Raw genomic sequence first — 22,152 nt, 5'->3', positions numbered from 1 at the left:
GCCATAAAATTTTAAAATGAGAAAAAGTTTGTGAGCTAGAAACATTCCGCGGGTGTGAAGTCAGGGGCAGTACTTTTGGAGACAATCCACTTCATGAAATAATGGCTGAATGAGGGTTTTGAACGTTTTTAATTCTATGGGGTGGTAATAATTCAATCCATGAATTTCAGACCTTCGTATTAAGTAAATCTAAAAGCTGTGGTATGTTTTTGGCTTATTTTCAGAGGGACCGAGTTCAATCTCTTTTTTATAATTATATTTAACGGACTATGAACAGAACTTCGCAGGGCAAGCAAGGAAAACGTCCTATAACGTGCCATTATGCGTCTATCAAAATGAGGCGTAGATGCTAAGCCTCATGTGCCAGTAATTACAGCGGCAACCACGCTCTTCAGACCGGCACGGTGATTACGTATCTCGCGACAAGCTTGCGACAGGCGTAAATCTTGCAATCACTGCTGTCAAACGTCACTTTTCTATACAATAAATGAACAAAAGTGACGTTTGTCAGCAGTGATCGCAAGATTTACGCCTGTCGGAAACCTGTTGCGAGATACGTAATCACCCAGCCGAACACAGCATTACAAAAATGCTTAGCGGCAGAAAAAAGAATGGTGATAGACTTTCACCGGACGAGATCTGTCATATAAAGCTTTACTACTTATGATCCTCAACTAACTTTCCTTCGGAGCTACACGCGGTTTAAACAATTAAGTATTTTTTGCTGTAACTGTAAAAGGAATCGTGGGGATACCTGCACGTTTGTGGGTTCTGCATAATGTTCGTAGCGGAAACTGAAGCCTTTAGTGGATCGGTAATGAGTTGATTGTGATAAAGTGAATCAAGACAACAAGAATACATTAGAATGAATTAAATTAATAAAACAAGAATTTTAAGAATACAAAGAATAAAATCTTATAAAATAAACTTACCAATTTTAGCTTTTGGCTGCCCAAAAGCTTGAGAACGTTATGTTTACCAGACATAGGATGCCAATTTAAAGCCTTGCATCCAACGTAGATCTTAACTCTTGAGCGAGTAGCTATCAAGGTAATATATCCATTGGAAGTTCCAAGACCCCATGATACCGACTTTAGGTGCCCACCATTCAGGCTCTCGAGGTAAACTAGAAAAAGATTACGATACATTTAATTGAAAAGATGAAGAGAAGAAGTACTTTTTGAGATATTTGTTTCTCGATTTACTATTTTTACTAGTTGCAGCGTAAACATACCCCTCTTTTAATGGTCCTGCTCTAAAGTAAAAAGGTACAGAAGTAAATACAAGAAAATATTTTGTGTCGGTAACAAAAAAGCTTCATGTAAGGACGAGTCAAATTAACTATACAATTGATGAATTTATTAATAATAGGTTGCTTAGAAGAATTTGCCTCTGCTTTCTTCTCATCATAGAATAATGATGGTTAAATTGCAAAATTTTGAAAAGAAAGAGCAAGTATTGGATTTCTTCCCGGCTTCGTCTCAAATCTCTTAATTCGTTTATTTCTAGCAGGCTATTAGCACTTAACGTAACGTTAACTGTAACGTCAAGTCTGCCTAGTAGACTTTACAGAGAAAGAGGCGGCAGAAAACTTGATTTTTTTAAACATGATAATGTTTCAGAATACATCAAATCACACCTGGGTCAATCACACAAATGGGTTGTGACGATGATGATTAGAATATAAACTTACCTTTATTGTTTTTTGAATTAAAATACAGCGTGATAGAGTGATCTTCAGCGCCCTTTGCATACAGCAGTTCCTCGCGGCCTGAGCTAGTTCCGAGAGGCTCTCGAACTAAGATGGCGATTTCACCATCTTCGGCTTCTTTCGCTGCTGATATGATATCATCTGTTGCTTCTGAAATAATGAATAAAACAGTTTTATCAACATTTTTACCGATTTCGTAATGCTGGATTTTCTCCTATTACGGGGATAATTTTTTATGAAACTTAACATTTAAATGAAAAACAAAATGTTACTTCACACTGTCTCTGAGAATTATCTGTGAAACCAAAAACTTAATAGTTTTTGAGTAAACCACTGCCATAGTTGTTACTGACAGAAATCAAATACAGCCCTAACATCACGTGCAAAATTAAAGTGCAAATTACATGAGACTCCTGTATGTGCGTGGCTAAGAACTATGCGCATAATCGTTTATCTTCAATATGGTTGTCCTAAGTAAACACTTAATTAATTAATTCTGTGTTATTTCGTAATTCTGTTTCTCGTTCTATATGGAATAGTTTTCAGAATGCTTTTTGATTTGACGGAGACTTTAAAGATCTAAAAATTTGCAAGAATGAAGGTCAATAGATTCAAGTAAAAGAGGTTCAAAATTTGAACACGTCATAATCGTGCTCACTAAATTCAAAACTAAACTAAATTGACATGTTTAAAAATGGCGCTATCATTTTCCTGGAGATACAGAGGGAAAAGGCCAGCGCTAGTGAAAATGGGTGGCAAACTTAGTTTTAATAGATTTGTTCGAACAGAATCGATACCAAATGTCATCGTCCCGTATTATTTTATCATTAACGTTTAAAAAACAAACCACGAAATACAGACACAAAGAACTTGGCGCACGATAATCAGAGGCGATCTCAAAACATAATAATATGTCACAGTTCAAAATGATAAGCGGTTTGCCCTAGTACAGAATTTGTGAATTGCCGAATCGATAAGCGTTTTTTGACCTACTGCACCTATTTATGTTACATGAGAAAGATAATTCGAAATGAGTATTGTAAAATCTTTTTCAAACGCGATATAATGAAGCCGTCTTTTGTTTGTGTGTATGTTATTGGTTATATTTAATTTATTTAGCGCTTTATAAAAATCAGATGAAAGTGAGATTTCAGAATGAAAAAAAGATGCGCAGATGTAACATAGCCAAACAGTTAAGCCTTCACAAATAAACGTGGTATAACGTCGGAATAGTTATTAAGTGTTTTATCACTTAAAACATTGATTAAATGAATGATTTAACTTAAACCTAGCACCTTTCAAATGTCAGTGTTTTGTCACGTGACAAAACACTATAACTTTCAGTGTTTTATTTTGCTTACCCTGCAATGCTAATTATTTTAGACCAAAATTTATTAACCTTTTCTTCTTATTTTTGTACCTCTTCCCTACTGGAGGTTGGCCGTCACGTCAACAAACTTTTCGCGGTCTTGCACCAAGCGAAACAATTTTTCCACGATAGCGATGTTAGTCAATTCACGGATGTTCCGCAACCAGGATTTCGTCCTTCTTTTAACACGGTGTTTGCTTTTTAATTGATTTATCATTATGAGTTTTGTGGCTTGAACAAAGGCTTCGAGACGTTTCTGAGTATCAGCTTTTAGAACCCAAGCCTCACTATGATGTAAAACTATCGACCAGATATAGAAGTGGAGTGTTCTTACTCTGAGCTCTGTGAAAAGACGACTGGCTTACCACCTTCTTATACATTTGAGGCTTGCTCGGGAAATTTCAATACAGGTTAGGGTTTCTTGTCCACAGTCCTACTTTTCATTTACCCAAGTCCCGAAATATTAGTACATTCGAACCCGCTCTAGGTCTTGGCTATCCACCCTAATTCTTGGCTTTAAAACCTTGTCCCTAATGCCACCATAACCTATAACTATTTTTTTATTATTCCATTAAAAGTTAGCCCTTATCGGCAACGACACTAGGTACTAAGGTAGTAAGTGATGATGCTGTCTAAGACAAAACTAACCTATTATATATACTAGCGGACCCCCGCGAATCAATCGAGAAGGTAGAATAGATCTGATGCTAACATCACAATCATCGTGGCTGGCTATGTACCTACTATTATTTTACGTGGTATACTGAGTTAGTAAGTTGTCATTATTTTAGTTGATACATACATACATCCATCCTCACAAACTTTCGCATTTATGATATAAGTAAGATGGTAATGCGTACCATCTTACTTATACGCATTCGATCGTTGTACCATATGCCTTGCGACTTGCTGTTAGTTGCTCAGAGTTAATATAGTCCTTTATCTCCGGCAATACATGCTTGGTAGTATAACACTTTAAAATAAAATCAGTTCAAATTTAACGGAACTATGAAGTAAAATTTATAAAAAAAATTATCTTAGTTCCCGGAGGAAACTTATTGTTTATCGGGATACAAAGTATTCTATATGTTGACGCGAAATATCAGCTACCAGTATACCGAATTTTATTTAAAACCGTTCAGTAGTTTTCACGTGATGCCGGAACAGACAGACAGACAGACATACAGACGGACAAAAATTAAATAAAAATCTTTTTGGGACTGAGTATCGATTATAAAGCATCCCCCGGTCAAAAATTTCAAAATATACAAAATTTACAGAAATTTTCCAGTTACAGATTTATTATAAGTATAGATAGATAAGCTGGCTAATTCGGACCCCTATTTATTTTAAACAGATATAAACGAATAAAAATAAGAGTTTGTAAGCTTCAAATGTTTCAAACATTTGAAATATACTGTCAGACACACAGTCCCATACACACGCAAACTCACACACATGCACACGCAGCATGCTATTCCGTCTTAACTTTTAGAGAACTCAACACATTGTTTCCTTTGTTAAAGTGCACTAAAAAATATTTCAATGATTTTATCAATGTTTAGGAAGACACTAAGATAGGCCCCTAGGATACGGGATTTTCTAGTTTAGGGGTCAGGATTCTAAAGAATGATTCTACTGAGTTGTACTAGTAAAGATTTTCTATTTCTATTTTTCTATTTCTATACACACTGAAATTTGTTTTGTTCAAAACTTTTATTTCTTGCACATCTGCAAAGCGTCCTCACGAGTTTGACATTTTTCTGCGATTTCTAGTAAGAACTAGGAGTTCAGTTAAAATATTTTAAACTAGCATCGCAAACTAAATACGTTTGCCAACGCTATCCAAAGTTATTCTTGACTCGAATGACACAAACAACATGTTTGACTCACGTTAACTCGTTGTTTTTGTTTTAACTTCGAGCTAGTTCAACTTTCTTGCAACGTGTTAACAACTAAGTATGTTTTGGATACGTACTTTGATTCGTTCATCATCGTCGTCATCATCATTATGTAATGCAATTACTTTGCATTACAGGACATCAAGCCTCAGAGGCATAAAAGCATAAAAAGCACCAAAAATATATTTGACAACACGTAAAAGAAAAAGCGGTTTCAAAATTCGAATATGAAAAGCTTTGGTTTTAGATTTCTTTGTTCTCTTAGGTTTTTATTTCGAATATTTATCTACGTTTCTTGACTTTTCGTTATTATTCTAAGGCACGTAATGATAAGAAAATGAAATCAGTACGTTTTAGTGGATAACCCCCCCCCCAAATCAGTATTGTCACTAGATAACACTTTTTCCATACAAATCGTACTTAACTTTCACGCGATCGAATACGTAGACGTAGTAGGAAGAAAGTCCGACCCTATTTATTTATTTATTTTACATCTTTTTAGTACGGCAAGGCCACTTAAACTAACTAGATTGAACTACATAATTTGTGGATAACTATAAGACAAATGAATGCAGGATGACAATTAAACATTATAACACAGGCACATGTCATACCTATTTCGAAAATTAACCAACCTTCATCATTTTCTCATTATAGGCCTATCTCTATTTTACCTTTCCTGTCAAAAGTCCTGGAGCGCATTGTTCATGGGCAATTATCTCTATTTCTTAGGAAAAATAACATTTTAAGTCCCTATCAATCTGGATTTCGTCCTGGACACAGTACTACTACAGCCCTTGTTAAAATTTGCGATGATATTAGATGCGGTATGGATGAACAAAAAGTAACTGTCTTAGCATTACTCGATTTCTCTAATGCTTTCAATACAGTAGATTTTGAAATTCTTCTGGCTATTCTTGATTCCATAAATATATCCTGTAATGATTTAAATTGGTTTCGTTCATACCTCTATGACCGTAAACAGTGTGTACGTATTGATAGTAAGTGTTCTTCTTGGTGCAGTCTCAGTGCTGGCGTCCCACAAGGTGGTGTTCTTTCTCCTCTACTTTTTTTCCATTTTTATAAACTCATTGACAGATTTGCTTTCGCTGTCTTTCCATCTATATGCTGATGACTTGCAGATTTATACGTCAACCTCTGTTGATGACATATCGGGGGCTATCACTCGTTTGAATTCGGACCTGAACTTAATTAGTTCATGGAGTAAATCGAGTGGGTTGTCTATAAATGCTAGTAAATCCCAGGTCATCTTAACCGGCAGCCGGCAGCAAAAAGTTAGCTTCTCGTCTCTTCCTTCTGTAGTCTTTGATGGCGCTATACTTGAGTTCAGCAGTTCTTTTAAAAACTTGGGTATTATCATGGATAATACGCTCTCGTGGGGTCCTCAAATATCCGAGCTTAGTCGCAAGATCTACGCTGTAATTGGTAGGCTTAAAAGGTGGAAATACTTTTTACCTATTCGTACCAAAATTTGTCTGGCCCACTCTCTTTTACTTCCTATAGTGGACTACGCAGACACGTGTTATTCTGATATACCCCAGTACCTTCTTAATAAGCTTGAGCGGCTCAAAAATCTAATCATAAGATTTATCTTTGGGCTTAAGAAATTTGACCAAGTTACTCATTACCGTCAGCAACTCAAGTGGGTAACTGTTAATGATAGGCGAAATATCCATATTCTTACTTTACTTTATTCTCTTCTATATAGTCCTATCTCTCCACTTTACCTTAAAGAGCGTTTTTCCTTCTCTCAGCATCTTGTCAGTCTCCGGTCGGCGAATGACAACAAGCTTAAGATTCCCTTTCTCGCTCTCAGCGCTATAACGAGTCATTCACTGTTAAAGCTGTAACACTGTGGAACTCGCTCCCCTGGGAAATACGTCATTCCGAAACCATTCACCTGTTTAAACATCGCTTAAAGAATTATTACTTATCTATGTAATTGAGTAGTATGTAAGTTTATAATAGCATAAATATATATCACATATATCTATCATAGTATATATAAATTTATGTTGGTATTTGTGTAGTTAATATGTAAATGTAGTATGTATGTTCATGTAAGTTTATATTACATTTCTTTTTTTTTGTAACTTACTTTATGCACCATCCATTTTCCACTCTTTTATCGGCTTCGTACGCTCAGGTTGCCTTTAAAAGATCACTTTTAGTGATAAGGCCGCCTTTGCACCCTAGCACTAAGTACTATTACTGTTTTCCTTGTATTTTCCTTTTTTTGTTGTGTTGCAATAAAGTTTTTCTCTTCTATTCTATTCTATTCTATTCTATAAAAGACATGATATTAATATATTGTACTATAGTGATACTCTGCGAATATTGAAGTAAAGGTCATTAAATATTCTCAGAGTACCTCAACAATTCACTAAACAATGCTGTCCACCCGTCATTGAATAAATCCCATTAAGCATTGCTGTCCAAGAGCGCATGAATGACGACAATTAACGCGGTAGAGGTGCAATGCTTCGTGCAACAGTGTCACAGGAAGGGACCACGAATAATTTGTTTCTTATGGACGGAGGTTATTGTCTTTTGGGGCACGTATACAACACAGTTGGTTATTTTCTATGCACTCTGTAAACTACTATCGCAGTATAGTGGATTACTTTGAGTATCAAGTAACTAAAACAAACCCACATACACTGTTTATCCATCACCCGTATAAAAAACTAAGTACCTATTTAGAAAACCATCTGTTATAGTTTAAATACTCGTTTACAGACAATAATTGGACTATTACAGCATCATTCATGCGGGCGTAACGGCATGGTGTGGGGCAAAAAGCGCTCCGTGTATGGCCTTCCTGCTCAGACCGTTCTACCACGCGTGTGGATGTAATGACGTGTACTGCTAGGATAAAAGCCGTTCGGAGGACGCCTTATGTGGAGGATTGGAGGTATTTATTATTGTTTTACAACTTTACGAGTTTTTGCTATGTTCCTACCGAAGCAGTTATACCTAGTATAGAGTATGGATGCTGTACTGCATGCAAGGGCGTACGCAGCTTCTGGTCTTGATGGCGGATTCTTTTAGGTCAGATCGCCCGCGGCTGTTCTGTGATTTTCTTTTCCTTTATTATCGATACTGAAGCCAAAACTGTTGTTTTTTTTCATTTATGTCTGTCTGTCTGTCTGTGTGTCTGTATCTTAACTGACATACATGTTTTAAGAGAGTTCATACAGGTGCAGCTGCCCTGGTAAGGTTTACATCACTGATAAAAAAGCTTGGGAGTGAATTATTGCACTAGCCAGGTTTCCTCTTCTTATTATTTTAAATGACAATGTGAGATGGTGATAGCAAAATAAACACCCGGCTAAGTTTGTTGTTTGCTTCTTCTTAAAACAGGGCGCGTTTGGAACCCTAGTAGCTTTAGTTTTACGTTTACCAATATTTTTATCGTCATCTACTCAATACCATGTACACAAAGTACATGTTATTAAAGCACCACCATGCCATGTATTGGCCTACTTGAATAAAGATAAATTTTTGACTTTGACTTACAGGCCGCCTGTACACTCTTAGACTATGTTCTATGCCTGTGATTGACTTTGTCTCTAAGACTAAGGCTATTTATTTTCTTGTATTGTTTCTTTGTTTTTTAATTTTTTTTAATCAATTAAATAGCATATGCTTAAACGGTGACGAAAATCATCGAGAGGAAACTCTGATACTTCTCCTGAACTGATAGTTCTCCGTGATGTTCTTAAGGGCATGTGAAGTCTACCAATCCGCACTGCGTACCATCCAAACATCCAAGTTTCCCCACAGATGTTTTTCTTTACCTTCAAAGCAAATGATACTTAATGCTTTAATTAAGATTGAATAAAAAAAATACTTTCTGTTCCAACTTCTTGATTCGTAGTCCAACTTGCTAACCACTGGGCTATCGAGGCAGTTAATAATTGATGTATGGATAGCAGCACTACGTAATTTTGTGACAAGAGCATTCAACTGATCAAGTTACAATATACCAGCCATAGAATTAAGATCATACAGAATCCTAATTCAGCTATTATTGTATGCACCACATAGTGTCCGAAAACGCACCGCGCACCCGCGAAATGTTGCTAGCTCACCATTATTTTCCCATTTTATGGTAAACGCTTAGAACATAGAACATTAGAGGTAAAATGATTACTGTCAGCTGCAAAATTTTATGAAGTGAACAGCCGTTTGTTGTAGAAACCATTCTAAAGTGGAGTGGTTTTTGATGTTTCAATATAAGTCGTGTACAAACTTTCTGTATGTTCTTAATTCTGGGATACCAGCGTAATACATATAGGCTTCTGAGGATTACGTGGGATTGAATTATAATCCGTGGGTTCGTGATAGGTACGGTACGATTTACCTTCGTTACCTTATATGTATGTACAGGCAAGCGGACACTGGTGCCGATTCTTAACAAAAATATAAATCAAGATAAATCAATACAGTGTTCACTATAAGACTAATATTTTTCAGTCTCTGCGTGTTTATCTGAATAATATAAGTATTTATGTATATTATTCATAAAATATTCATCAGTCATCTTAGTACCTAAATATATCGTCGCATTATAATTATTATATTATTATTTAATGAATCATGTTAAAATAAATAATAAATGTGAAAGTGTAATTGTTTGTTTCTCTTTCGTTCACGCCCTAACTAAGCAATTAATCATCTCAATTTTTGACCTACAGTTAGTTGAAACGTCCAGCGCAATTTTGCCTCCCGACCGATCTGCGCCCAGCAGGCTGAGACGTCACAATTTTCTTTGGTTCACGATCCTCGTCCATGCGTTGAACATGACCGGCCCACTGCAATCTTAAGATTTAAATGTCCTGGACAATGTTTGGCTCCCCAAAGATATAATAAATTTATTTTGTTATATGTTATCAATCCGTTCAAAATAGATCATTTGTAACGAAGAACTACCTGCTTGCTAACGATTACATCACTTCATTAAAATTTGCGAAGACAAAGAACTCTCTGTTTCTCTAATAGCAGAGCGAAGCTCTAAATAATAGTCTCGATAAGTGTTTCCTTAGAAGGTGTCAATAAATGACACACTTACATACGTAACTACGTACCTATATACCTTCTTCAGTGCAATTTCGAACATGCGCGGTCAATCGTGGTGGGTTTAGCTGTGTATAGATAATGTTAATAAAACTAAAGGATTCACATCAACATTTATATGTAAGTTTAGGTTTCAAACGGCCGATTTGACAGCCGGTTGACGGCCGATTGGCGCAGTGGGCAGCGACCCTGCTTTTTGAGTTCAAGGCCGTGGGTTCGATTCCCACATCGGACAATTCGGTTCATGTATGATGAACACGAGTGTTTTTCAGTGTCTGGGTGTTTATCTATATACATATATGTTTATCTATCTATATATATATATATATATATATATATAAGAGAAAGTGTGTGGGTATGTTCCGTATAGGCTCCGAAACGGCTGGACCGATTTCAATGAAACTTTCAGGGAAACTCCGGATTGACCTGGCGAGTAATCCTGTAAAGTTTGGTTACGATCGGAGCACTCCTATTTTTGAACTGTCAAACTGTCAAATACAGCTTTTATTTACTATATTCTGTTGTTGGGTGTACATACATGGGTGTAGATAATGATCTTCACCCACTCGAGAAGAGAATAGAAGAGAATGAATACGGAGAGAAATAAATGATTTAATATATTATGAGACTTAAATAAAAAATTGAATTACGTAAGTTTATCGTTTAAATAAAATAAAGCAAAATCTAGTCCGGTGAAGCTGGCTGGGTACGCTAGTTATTCATAAAAATATTCATCAGTCATCTTAGTACCCATAACACAAGCTACGCTTTCTTTGGGGCTAGATGGCGATGTGTCTATTGTCGTATATTTATTTATTATTAATATTTATAAAAAAAAAAAAAAAAACTATGTGGATGACAATGCACTAAAACAGTACAGTAAATATGACCACAGCTGCATAGCTACCGCACAGTGACATCATCTCAATTTACTTCGACACCTACACATTAGCGCGAATTGACTACGAATGATGTATATATTAATAGTCATATTTACGACCCAATAGATTGGGGTTTAGCGTAGGCAGTGTCTGAAGAATAGAAATTACTCCCCTGACGCAGTGGTCGGTGGAAGTGCAATGCAATTTGGTACCAGTCAAGCAATGAAACGTTCATTCTACTTAGAAACCGGTTAAGGTGTAAAAGTTGAAAATACCTAGTTAAAGTTAACGGGCTTCGTATCCTATTACATACACATAATTAATACCCAACTACAGGAAAACTAAATTTAAAAAACAATTGGGTTTCTTCTTAATTATCAAAATATGTTATAAACGTATAATAAACAAATTTTCATTCAACAAATAAGTGTAGTTGGTGGCCACCCATTAGACTTATCTCAAATAACAACCGTGTGCACGTTAACGGACGCTTAACAAACCTTCGGCATTCATCATTCCTTCTTCTATGAGAAAAGGTCTCTGCTTTTCCCACCAATGGAAAATTAATAAGCGAGGAAAGACTAAAAGAAAAAGTCATTTATTCTCTTTAGACTATAAATTCCGTTCGTATTATAATTACTATAACAATAGGTAGATTATATATGTCTCTACATTTGGTATTACTATAAGAGATGATTATAAAGTTAAAAGACTGGCAAAAGATTTAATAATAGATCCAACATGTGAGGCTGTTGTGATATGAAGTATGGGAATGAATATTGAATTATTGAACAGATGTTAATCATATAAAGCTGAGATTCCTAACGTACCAATTAACGCTTCGCGTGTTTATTCAGACTGGTCAAAAGTAGTTCACAGAGTTTTAGGACATCTCATCATCATCATCATTATAAACCCAATGATGACCCATGATGAGATAAGACGCGTGCCCCGTAGGGCACGGATCTCATCTTACAATGAGAAGAGTCACGCTGGCCAAGGACAGATTGGAAGACTTCACACGCCCCGTAGAATATTATGTAGAACTCCCGAGCATGTAGGTTACCTCATTCAGTTTTTTGTTTACCATAAAACAAGCTATATTTAATTTATTAAAACATAACTACGTAAAGTTCGAACTCGGTTCCCTCGATAGTAAAATCGTCCTAACCACTAAGCTATCAATGCTTTATATAATACTGTCGTACAAAATATTAGTTAGATATGGTCTGCGAAAACCTACGATGTTTACTTGTTGTTTGTTTAAGGAGTTGGAAAGTAAGAAAAATTTTACAATTCTTTGGTAACGTTGAAAAAGAAATATTCATAATTGCCGTTTTATAGGCTTCTTTGCAATCGTCATACAACTTTTTGCAAAAGTAAAACAAAGTTTCACTGCCAGAAGGGTTTTATTAGGGTTCTCTGGCAAGATTAAATTGTAATACCAGGTGTAGAATACTTATTATTTTACTTATTATTTGGAGGATGAAGTCAGAATATGTGGATTCGGTAGGTATTGAAGGAGGTATACAACGGGTTCCCGGGCGTTTAACAAAGCCAACAAGAGTTGCCGTGGTGGTTTCTAGTTTGTATATACCCCCTTTAGAGGGGGGAGTCCCCCATAACCTCCGTCCTGCCCAAGGGTCGGAGGTAGCAATAAGCTTTTCCACTGCGCCAAAAAAAAGAAAAAAAAAGGGATTGAAGGACGCTGATGATGAAACTTACTTATCAGTATTTAGAGACAAGTGGATTCGGAGGCATCCATTTTCCTAAATATAATGTGGTACATTATATTTAGGAAACGTGTAAATGAAAACCGAAATAATACTTCACAGGCTTTTGGTACATTTTTTACTGTCTCTGAGACGTATCTATGAAACCGAAAACCTAATAGTTTTATAACTAAACAGCTCTAACATCACATGCAAAATTAAAATCATGTAACTCCTGTCACTTAATTAGGTACGCGTTGCGTAGCGTAGGTAAATACTATGCGCGTGTCGGTCTTTTATCTTCAATAGGGTTGCATAAGTAAACACCTAGAATATAAACCTAGAAATATGCTCCTTTTGATTTAATATTTAAACAGGGGATTCCTTATGAAATATACGTATGCATCCGTCAAAATTATTTCGTAATTCCGTCACACGTTGTATAATCACCTATTTATACTTGTTAATAAAGCTGATGCTTGTTTGTTTTAATTCGGCAATATCTGAGATCATTTAAACTTAGGAACCAAAGAGCGAATTAACAATGAGGGCGGGACATGCGACGCGGTGGGTTATTAAGTGAAATGAGTTTGAAGTTTTAGCTGTCAAAAGTATACGGATAATATACGGAGTCTCGGCAGACATCTTAAGTACTTATGTAGCTCAATTTCGATTTTTTGTTTTTCAACTGTACGAGCCGAAATAAACTTTTTTTTATTACAAATAAAATTTTTGTTTTTGTTTTGTTGTAGTTATTAAATGCCTAGTCCACGACGCTGGCCTAGTGCGGATTGCTGGACTGACACGCCTTTGAGAACTTAATGGAAAATTATCAGGTTTCCTCACGAAACTGTCCTTCACCGTTAAAGCAAGTGATATTTTATTGTACTTATGTGAAGCAGCACTGTCTGGCTTCTCTCTATAATTCTTTTATTGGTAAATCTTTCAGTCTGAAGTCCATATATTGTTGAATGTATATATAATATATCTATAAATTTTAATTTATATTATATATGTCCCTTTGTATTCTTTATCTGTATTCTATTCGTATCAGTTATTTCTGTAAGTACCTCAGCTCTGAAATATTGAAGAGTAGTTAAATTTTTCTCACATTCGAGGGCTTCTTGAAGAATTATATTTAGAGATAACTTGTCCTTGTGCACGTTCTGTCCTTTTTATGTTCATTTTTTTTATATTAAAAAAGTAAATAAATAAATTCAAAACGCGCGTAGCTCTGAAAAGTTAGAGGTTCGTGCCAGGGATCGAAATTGGTCACCCGGAAAGGGAATCCAAAGTCCACTAGGCTATCACCGCTTTTCATCAAAATATTAACTTTCTATAAAGCTTTAAAGAATACAAAATACCCAATTCGCTCCCTTAAGCTAAACATAATTTCTTATTTATTTATTTATTTATACTCTTTATTTGTACACAAATAAAAATACAGAAGAAGAATGAAAAAACCACAGACAGAAGAAGTATTAAAAAGGCGGCCTTATCGCTTTGTAGCGATCTCTTCTAGGCAACCTCCGGATAAGGAAAACAAAAGGATAACATACTGCAGGTTGTGCATATTAAAAAAAATATACATACTAATACTTGAACTAGATTACACAAATAAAATAATACATCATATAATAAATATCTTGTAGGTATTTCCGAAACGGTTGATTCACAAAAGCTCCGGCTTACGCAAGCGCAACTCCCCCGATATGGGCACCATCTGCTTAGTGACCCACTGACTCCTGCCATCCGGTAATCGACCATTGTATATCAAGAAGTAGGTAATATAAGTTTCGTTTGGAAAAACGTTACAAACACGTCCAAAGTTCCGGGCAATAGTTACTTTCACACTGTAATTCAATAAAATAATTTTAACTATTCTCCTTGGGATATTAATAATTGGAGCCGTGTTTTTGAAAAACTGTACTGTGTAAAGATATGCAATACAATCCCAAAATCAATAGCTACCGTATCAAGAATATAAGAATGCGTTGAAAAAGTGGCTGTTGAGCAATATATTAGATCGAAACTGCAACGTTTTCTACTAGATGACGCTACCGCCGCTATAAGACTGATGTGAAATGTAGCTCAATTGGAGAAAGCGCTCCGGCCACGATTGCCAGGGAGTCGCAGGTTCAAATCCTGTCGGTTCCGAAACTTTTTATATGCATTTTAAATTAATATATGTATATTTATATTATAGTTATATTTATATATATATATATTTATATTTTATTTATATTTATATATTTGTATCATTTTTAAATCTTATTTATTGCACCACCTACCTCTTTTCTATGTTTTTTCCTTTTACGCCATTGGTTGCCTGGAAGAAATCGCTATGTAGCGATAAGGCCACCAAATTGTACTCTCTTGATTTGTATTTATATCTTTGTAACTACTTTTTGTTTCTTTGGTGTACAATAAAAGTGTATTCATTCATTCATTCATTCATTAATAAAATTAATATATTATATACCTACAATTGACGAATTTCTGCAATTTAAGCCTCTACCGGTTTGGAAGGCAGATTCTACAGAGAAGAAGCCGGCAAGTAATTCAGCAGTTGCTCTTTCCCAACATCATTTTACAATTTAACAATAATTTTTCTATCTTGTGTAAGATGAAAGCGGAGCGATTTTCTTCCAGGCCACCTTGTTATTAAGAAATTCATCAATAGTATAGTAGTAACCTCGATGTATTAAATGTGTTTTTAAAAATTCTTTAAACTTATGTAATTGTAAATCTAATACTACCTTTTATTTTGGATTAGAATGATCATTAATTTTGGGCGTAGATTGTTTACATTTTGAGATAGGTAAGAAAAAACAGACTATATGTACTCACTGTCTCAATATTATTTAAGCTGGTTGGGATCGAATCCGACAAGAAAACAGCCTATTATTTTCTTGTTAAAAAATTGTGTAACATAATCATGTCAACCTTGTCCTATAACAACCATTCCTAATCTATCTGTTACAGTTAGTTAGGCCACATTCTGATTATGGACGCTGTCCCGGTGCCCACGTTACGTAATTTTTTTTTTCAACGAGGAGGTTCTATGTTTGCTCCGACTAATCATAGTAGTCTTATTTAAGTATTTTGCTTACGATATTTTCAGTTTTTATTACTCAGATTTGGCACAGATTGCTACAAGACTAAGCACATTTTGGAAATAATGAGTAACTTTAATTAATAATCTATATCTATACTTATAATAAAACTGTAACTTGATGATTTCTGTACATTTAATATATTTTGAAAATTTTAACCGGGGGATGCTTTATAATAAATACTGAGTCCAAAACAGATTTTTATTTAATTTTTCTCAGTCTGTCTGTCTGTCTGTCCGGGCATCACGTGAAAACTGCTGAACGGATTTAAATAACATAAAACAAAAAGTTGACATATGATTTATCTCCTATTTTGTTTTGTTATTATGAACTAAGCCCGTTATAGAAAATAGCTCTTCAATTATAACGATAATTGTAAATTGTTATTTAATCGAACCTCATACAGAAATATGGCTAATCATTTAGTAGTTATGTTGAGTAAAGATGTTAATTTGATCGCATATTATTAATGGCACAAGGTTCCTAGAACGTTTCAGTTAAGGAATACCACAAAACATGTCCTTTTTGTATATTTTTACTAGCCGTAGTGCTATGCTAAGTAAGCCACGATTTTTGTACCACCGATTGCCATAATCTTTTAGTTCGTTTGGTTATATGAAGAGTGCATTAATGCAAGCAAAATGGAAGTTTTTCTTAAGCTTTCCACTAAATATATCTGCAAGACTTTAATGCCAGGTACCAATTTTTTTGGTAACCTTTAATGGTAGGTTACATTATTTTTATTTGCTTAATTTTATGTTTTAATTTAATTTAATTTTTTGTCATTATTACTCGTTCATACATTCTTTTAATAGCCCCGGGGAGACGAATTGGGCACCTGTAATGTCTTCACGGGGTGCGTTGGTAAATCAATAAATAAATTATAATTATTTAACGTAATGCAAATTTTAATGTCAGTTATGATTTTGTAATTGATACTGTTTATTTCATAATCACCGTCAGACACATTGGTTTACTTTTCCTATTGTTTTGGCTTGCTTTTGTCTTTTTGGTCTAGTGGTTAGCATATTCATTAACGGATCACGAGGTCCTGGATTCGAATCCCAGGTTGGGCCTAATTATATAAGTCGTTGTGTATTTTCTATTAAAGAATTTTCGACACCAGCCCAGAGCTAGGGAGCCGGCGGAATCAGCCCCCGTGCCTCGGAGAGCACCTAAAGCCGTAGGTCCCAGTTATTATCACTAAATTGTGGTAATAGTCGTTAAAGCCCACCAATCCGCATTGGAGCAGCGTGGTAGGGCTTTGCTCTGAAACAGAGACGAGGCCTGTACCCAGCAGTGGGCCGCTAATAGGCTGCGGATGATGATGTGGCTTGCTTTTTACGCAAAATTTGAATATCGAAATCGTGGTTGTTAGTGTTAAATATTAAAATTAACCGATGGCGAAAGATTTTGAATTTGGAGCATGTTTATTTAAAAATGGTGCCGGTGGACTAACAAGGCATGGATCGAGACTATTTGCGTAGTCATTAGTGAGTCGGCACTCTGGAGACAGCGCGAAACAAAATGAATACGAGAATACGGATAGATGGTTAACGAACACAGCGGAAGTCCGTGAATGACATTGGTGCTAGGGATTCGAAGGGCTCTGGAGAAATTAACAGAAAATGGCTACGTTTAGGTACTTTTGCGCCTTGAACAGCGGGGTTTTTTCTGATTCATATCTATATCTATACTTATAATAAAACTGTAACTGGAAGATTTCTGTACATTTAATATATTTTAAAAATTTTGACCGGGGGATGATTTATAATAGATACTGAGTCCAAAACAGATTTTTATTTAATTTTTGATTGTCTGTCTGTCGGACTGTCTGTATCAGCATAAAGCAGGGAATCTGTACGGTATAATTTATAATCTTTATACTCCACACCCAGTGGCGTGCACTGGGTTTCTTAACAGGGTATGCACACGGCAGGAAAATTGCATAAAATGGCAAAAATCCTCTTCCTATACGAGTTATACATCAATTTTAGGGTAAGCAGTGCTTTTGCGCATGTATGAAGTGCACGCCACTGTCCACACCAAATGGCAAGCGTAAATCTTGCAATCACTGCTGTCAAACGTCACTTTTCCATACAATAAATAAACAAAAGTGACGTTTCACAACAGTGATTGCAAGATTTACGCCTGTTCATTGCTGTCGCGAGATACGTAATCACCCTGCGGATCTTCGGCAATGTAACTGTAACTCACGTTAATAAAATATAAATATTCTAATGCATAATCCCCTGGATAAAAACATTATATTATTCCTTTAGAGGAAATTAAAGCAAAGGAGGAATTAAATTTGCTTCTCAGATCCATACTCTCTTCACATTGCTCTGCTCAATGTGAAGAGAGTATGGAAAAGAGAGAGAGTAATGGAGAAAGTTGTAGATTTAATACGCCGATTTTACTAAAAACATCCTTCAAATCTTAAATGATTTCGATGGTTTTTTTTAAAGTATACATGTAACAGAATTACGAAATAATATTGAAGGATGCATCCCAAGTGTTTGCTTATGACAATCCTATTAAAGATAAAAGACGACACGCGCATAGTACCTACGCTACGCGACGCGTAGGTACCTAATAGAGTGACACGAGTCACATGATTTTAATTTTGCATGTGATGTTAGGGCTGTATCTGATGTCTTTTATTGAAAACTATGGCAGTGATTTACTCAAAAAAAAAATTGGTTGCCTGTAAAGTCGGTATACGGGCGAAAGTTTTACGTGACAACGACTTTGAGTGGTAAAATAATTTTAATGTGAATATTCATTCGTATAGTAGGAAGAAGGATGAAATAATAGTAACAATTTAAAACATTTATTTATACAAAGAATTATATTTAAAACATTAATTTATACAAAGAATCTCGCACTGAATTTCATATTAACAAAATTTTATTTTTACCTTTACACATACATACGTATTTATATACAAATATACATACAATAACTTGCAATACATTTGCGTACAATGAAACAGCGTTTACTACAAAGGGACGCGTGCCTTTCACTTTTTATGTCTGTCTCTCTCGCTCTTAGGCGGGCTAACCATGCCCGAGTGGAAGGGACGCGTGCCTTTCACTCGCTCTCATTGTGAGCGCATAACGTGAGCGGAGCGTAACGCAGTTTCTTGAAGTGTCACCCGGCAAACCAATTTATAAGACGTTGTCACGTCAATAAAGGTTTTCGGTTTCACAGATAACTCTTAGAGACAGTACCTACATATCCTGTACCTCTAAATCCTGTGAAGTATTATATTTTATTTGATTTACACCTCCACGTATCACGTCTTTTAAATACTAACTCTTTGTTATAAAACAAATATCGAAAACCAGGGTACGCGAAGGACAAATTTAGATTTCCATATCGTAGCAAATATTCCTATAACATCTTTGCTCACCTTTTTTACCAACCGCAGCCAGGACATTTAACTTTTACGACTAGAAATAGAGAACTATAGAAATAAACGGACAACTGACCAAGTTTGATATATAAACCTTGTGTTGTTAGCCATAAAAACTAAATTGCAATATCACTTACCTTCGTTCAATGTTAGCGAATTTGAAGCGGACGCAGCAATGAGAAGCACTAAAACTCCGCATATGGCTTGCAAAGCCATATTTCCTGCGAAAAAGGAATTTGTGAGACATAATATCACGTATTGTGGTGCAAATGATTTTGTTTTATAACTTTATACTAATACGAATCTGCTTCGTTGGCGATAGTTAGCACGTTCTACTATAGATAGCGAGGTGCCAGATTCGATTCTCCGGTCGAGACTACATTTTTAGATACTGGGTTTTCTGTCAACGAATTCTCAGTATTTTGTACCAATTAAAATAAAATAATTAAATAAACTACAACAATACACACATCGCCATCTAGCCCCAAAGTTAGCGTAGCTTGTGTTATGGGTACCTACTAAGATGACTGATGAATAATATACATAAATACTTATAATATACAGATAAACACCTAGCCACACTAAAACATTCATGAACATGAATGTTTAACCACTAGAACAACGACGCAATAACTAAGACAAAAACCTAAAAGTTATTTACAGTAATTCCCTGAACTTGCAATAACCTTATAAGTTTATTTATCATCCATGTAACATGAAAGCAATAAAAATAAGATGATGTGCCTTTTCGGCCCACCCCGGGAATCGAACCGAGAACCTCGTTATGCGTATCCAGGATATCGTCATCGTAGATGCATACAAATAGAGCAGTGTATTAAATGTTATTATATATTTTAAAAACATAATAAGTCTAATATATCTAAGAGAAATTGACCACTCTTTCTACTTCATTTTACCTAGACATGTTTCAGTTTTAAGCTAAATGATATATTTAATATAATTTTAATGATTAAGAAAGTGAATTTACCATTTGGATCCAAAATCGTTTAGCCTTTTATTAGCAGTTGAGTAATAAATAACTTTTGCATATATTTTATTATCTATTTTAAAAATTAAAAGAAAATTTAGTCTGTAAATTTAGGAAAATTATTAAATTTTGTCATTTATAGCCGCTATATAGTCGTAGAAGAAATTCAGTATGTTCAAAAATGTTCCTAATACTAAAAAATAAAATAAATAAATTCAAATAAGTATTAATTAAAAAAATTATATTACCTTAAACCTAAATACTATCACTAAAAGTTACAAATCAACTTGACTTAGTTCGAACTTTTTCGATCACAATTTTCGCGCACGTTCTAAATTTAAAGTTCAGAGCTTTCGTAGCGAGTGCGCGTGCGCGGAGTGCTTACGCGCATGCTCGACTGGTGTGGAAGTGGAAGATGCGGTGCGTAAGTACGAACAACCTATATTAATAACCATATCCAAACCATATCACTCGTGTATCACCTACCTAAAACTTCAAAACGGAAGTACTACGCTGTTAAAATAAGTTATCCTGAAGTAGATTCCTTATATATTTAATCTCTCTCTCTCTTAATAAGCTAAAAAATCCGACATATTACTTAGCTGTGGCCCTCGTTCTTACGTTACGGTTTTTTACAAATCTATTGGAAACCTTTTCTTTTCCTGGGATGAAAAGTAGCCTATGTTACTCTCCGTCCTTTCAACTAACTCTACGCTAAAATTGAAGTTGATTGGTTGCTGAGTTAGGGCGTAAAGCAAACAAACAAACACACTTTCGCATTAATAATACGAGTTAGGATTAAGAATAATAAAAATTATAAAAAAACTTAGGTATAAATTGCTCGAACTTCATTGCCAATTGATTAGATATTAATTTACTATGAAGTTGTTATAAAAAAAAACCCCGGTTAAGTTTGTTGTGGACTCTTCTAAGACAGACGCCTTTGGAACCCTTCTATGCCTAGCTTTAGTTATATTATGTTACCGATGGTAGTTTTCACCGTCACCTCATAATAATGTAAACTTATGTGCCAGTGATAGGCCTGAATGATGAATAAGGAAATTTTGTGCTTATAAGATACCCGACGCAGGGGGAGATCGGGTTATGTTTGAGTTTAACAAAACAAAAACCCTCGAAGGCCAAACTTGGCAGGTATTCTGACGTTCTGGGTCTAGCTAATGCATCACCCTAAGTCAATTAACGCCCTACTGATGGGGCCTCCTGTCTCATATAAGAGGGTTTAAGAGCGTAGACCCGCGGCTCCAATGCGGGTTGGTGGGCTAGCTAATGAATACGTACCTGCCATTTATTTAGCTAACAGACGGAAAAGTGCATTCAAAGCACATTGGCCAAGCTTTAGAATGTATCAATATAAATTATTTTAACAACATTGTTACTAATTATAAGTTTTTAATGTGCCTAGTATGTTTAACATTGTTAATTCACAGTAGAATAACTAAAACCTTTAGCTAGGCCGCAGTCCACCACGCTGGCCATGTGAGCTGACTGGCCATTGAGTACGTTATGAAGAACTCACAAGCATGCAGATTTCCCGACGATGTTTTCCTTCACTGTAAAAGCAAGTGATATTTTAATTGCTTAGATAAGGAGTAAAGGGATTATATAATAACTAACATACCCCCTTAAAAATCCGCTACCATCTTAGACATCATCTTTACTTACCACAAGGCTATTTGAAGAAAAGAAAATTTTATTCAATAGCTTTAGTGGGTAAAATATATATATTTTTTCAAAAATTATAATTCATTAGCTAGTAGCCGCTTTACATAAATTACAAATGTAAATAGATACGCTTTCTTCATCTATTAATAAGTGTAGAAATCTCAGGTATGATTAATTATTCATTTGATAGTGTTGTCCTGAAAGTACCCATTTCAATTCATAATTAAAAACATATTCGGTTTAGAATGTGTCCATGGTAATATTTTGGCAACG

The 22,152-nt window shown here is 35.2% G+C and overlaps 1 protein-coding gene across 2 annotated transcripts in view; it reads right to left on the bottom strand.

Annotated features, from left to right (window-relative positions):
- Positions 1-21,761, bottom strand: part of LOC120633221 (cartilage oligomeric matrix protein) — a 50,901-nt gene extending 29,140 nt beyond the window's left edge. The window contains exons 1-4 of one of the 2 annotated variants that reach the window (XM_039903374.1): positions 21,734-21,761; positions 19,346-19,429; positions 1,694-1,861; positions 933-1,126 (exon numbers count right to left, since the gene is read on the bottom strand). In XM_039903374.1, the coding sequence (XP_039759308.1) occupies positions 933-1,126; positions 1,694-1,861; positions 19,346-19,424 (441 nt within the window). In that variant the 5' untranslated portion in view covers positions 19,425-19,429; positions 21,734-21,761. Of the gene's footprint in view, positions 1-932; positions 1,127-1,693; positions 1,862-19,345; positions 19,430-20,444; positions 20,589-21,733 lie in introns of those variants that run through there. The other variant, XM_039903373.1, reaches the window with a different exon arrangement.
- Between the last annotated feature and the right edge of the window lie 391 nt (positions 21,762-22,152).

Source organism: Pararge aegeria, chromosome 21 (assembly GCF_905163445.1).
Source record: "Pararge aegeria chromosome 21, ilParAegt1.1, whole genome shotgun sequence".
In the NCBI taxonomy this organism is placed as follows: Eukaryota; Metazoa; Arthropoda; class Insecta; order Lepidoptera; family Nymphalidae; genus Pararge; species Pararge aegeria.
Note: the sequence above shows the minus strand (reverse complement) of the source record. Positions and strands in the feature narration are given on the sequence as shown.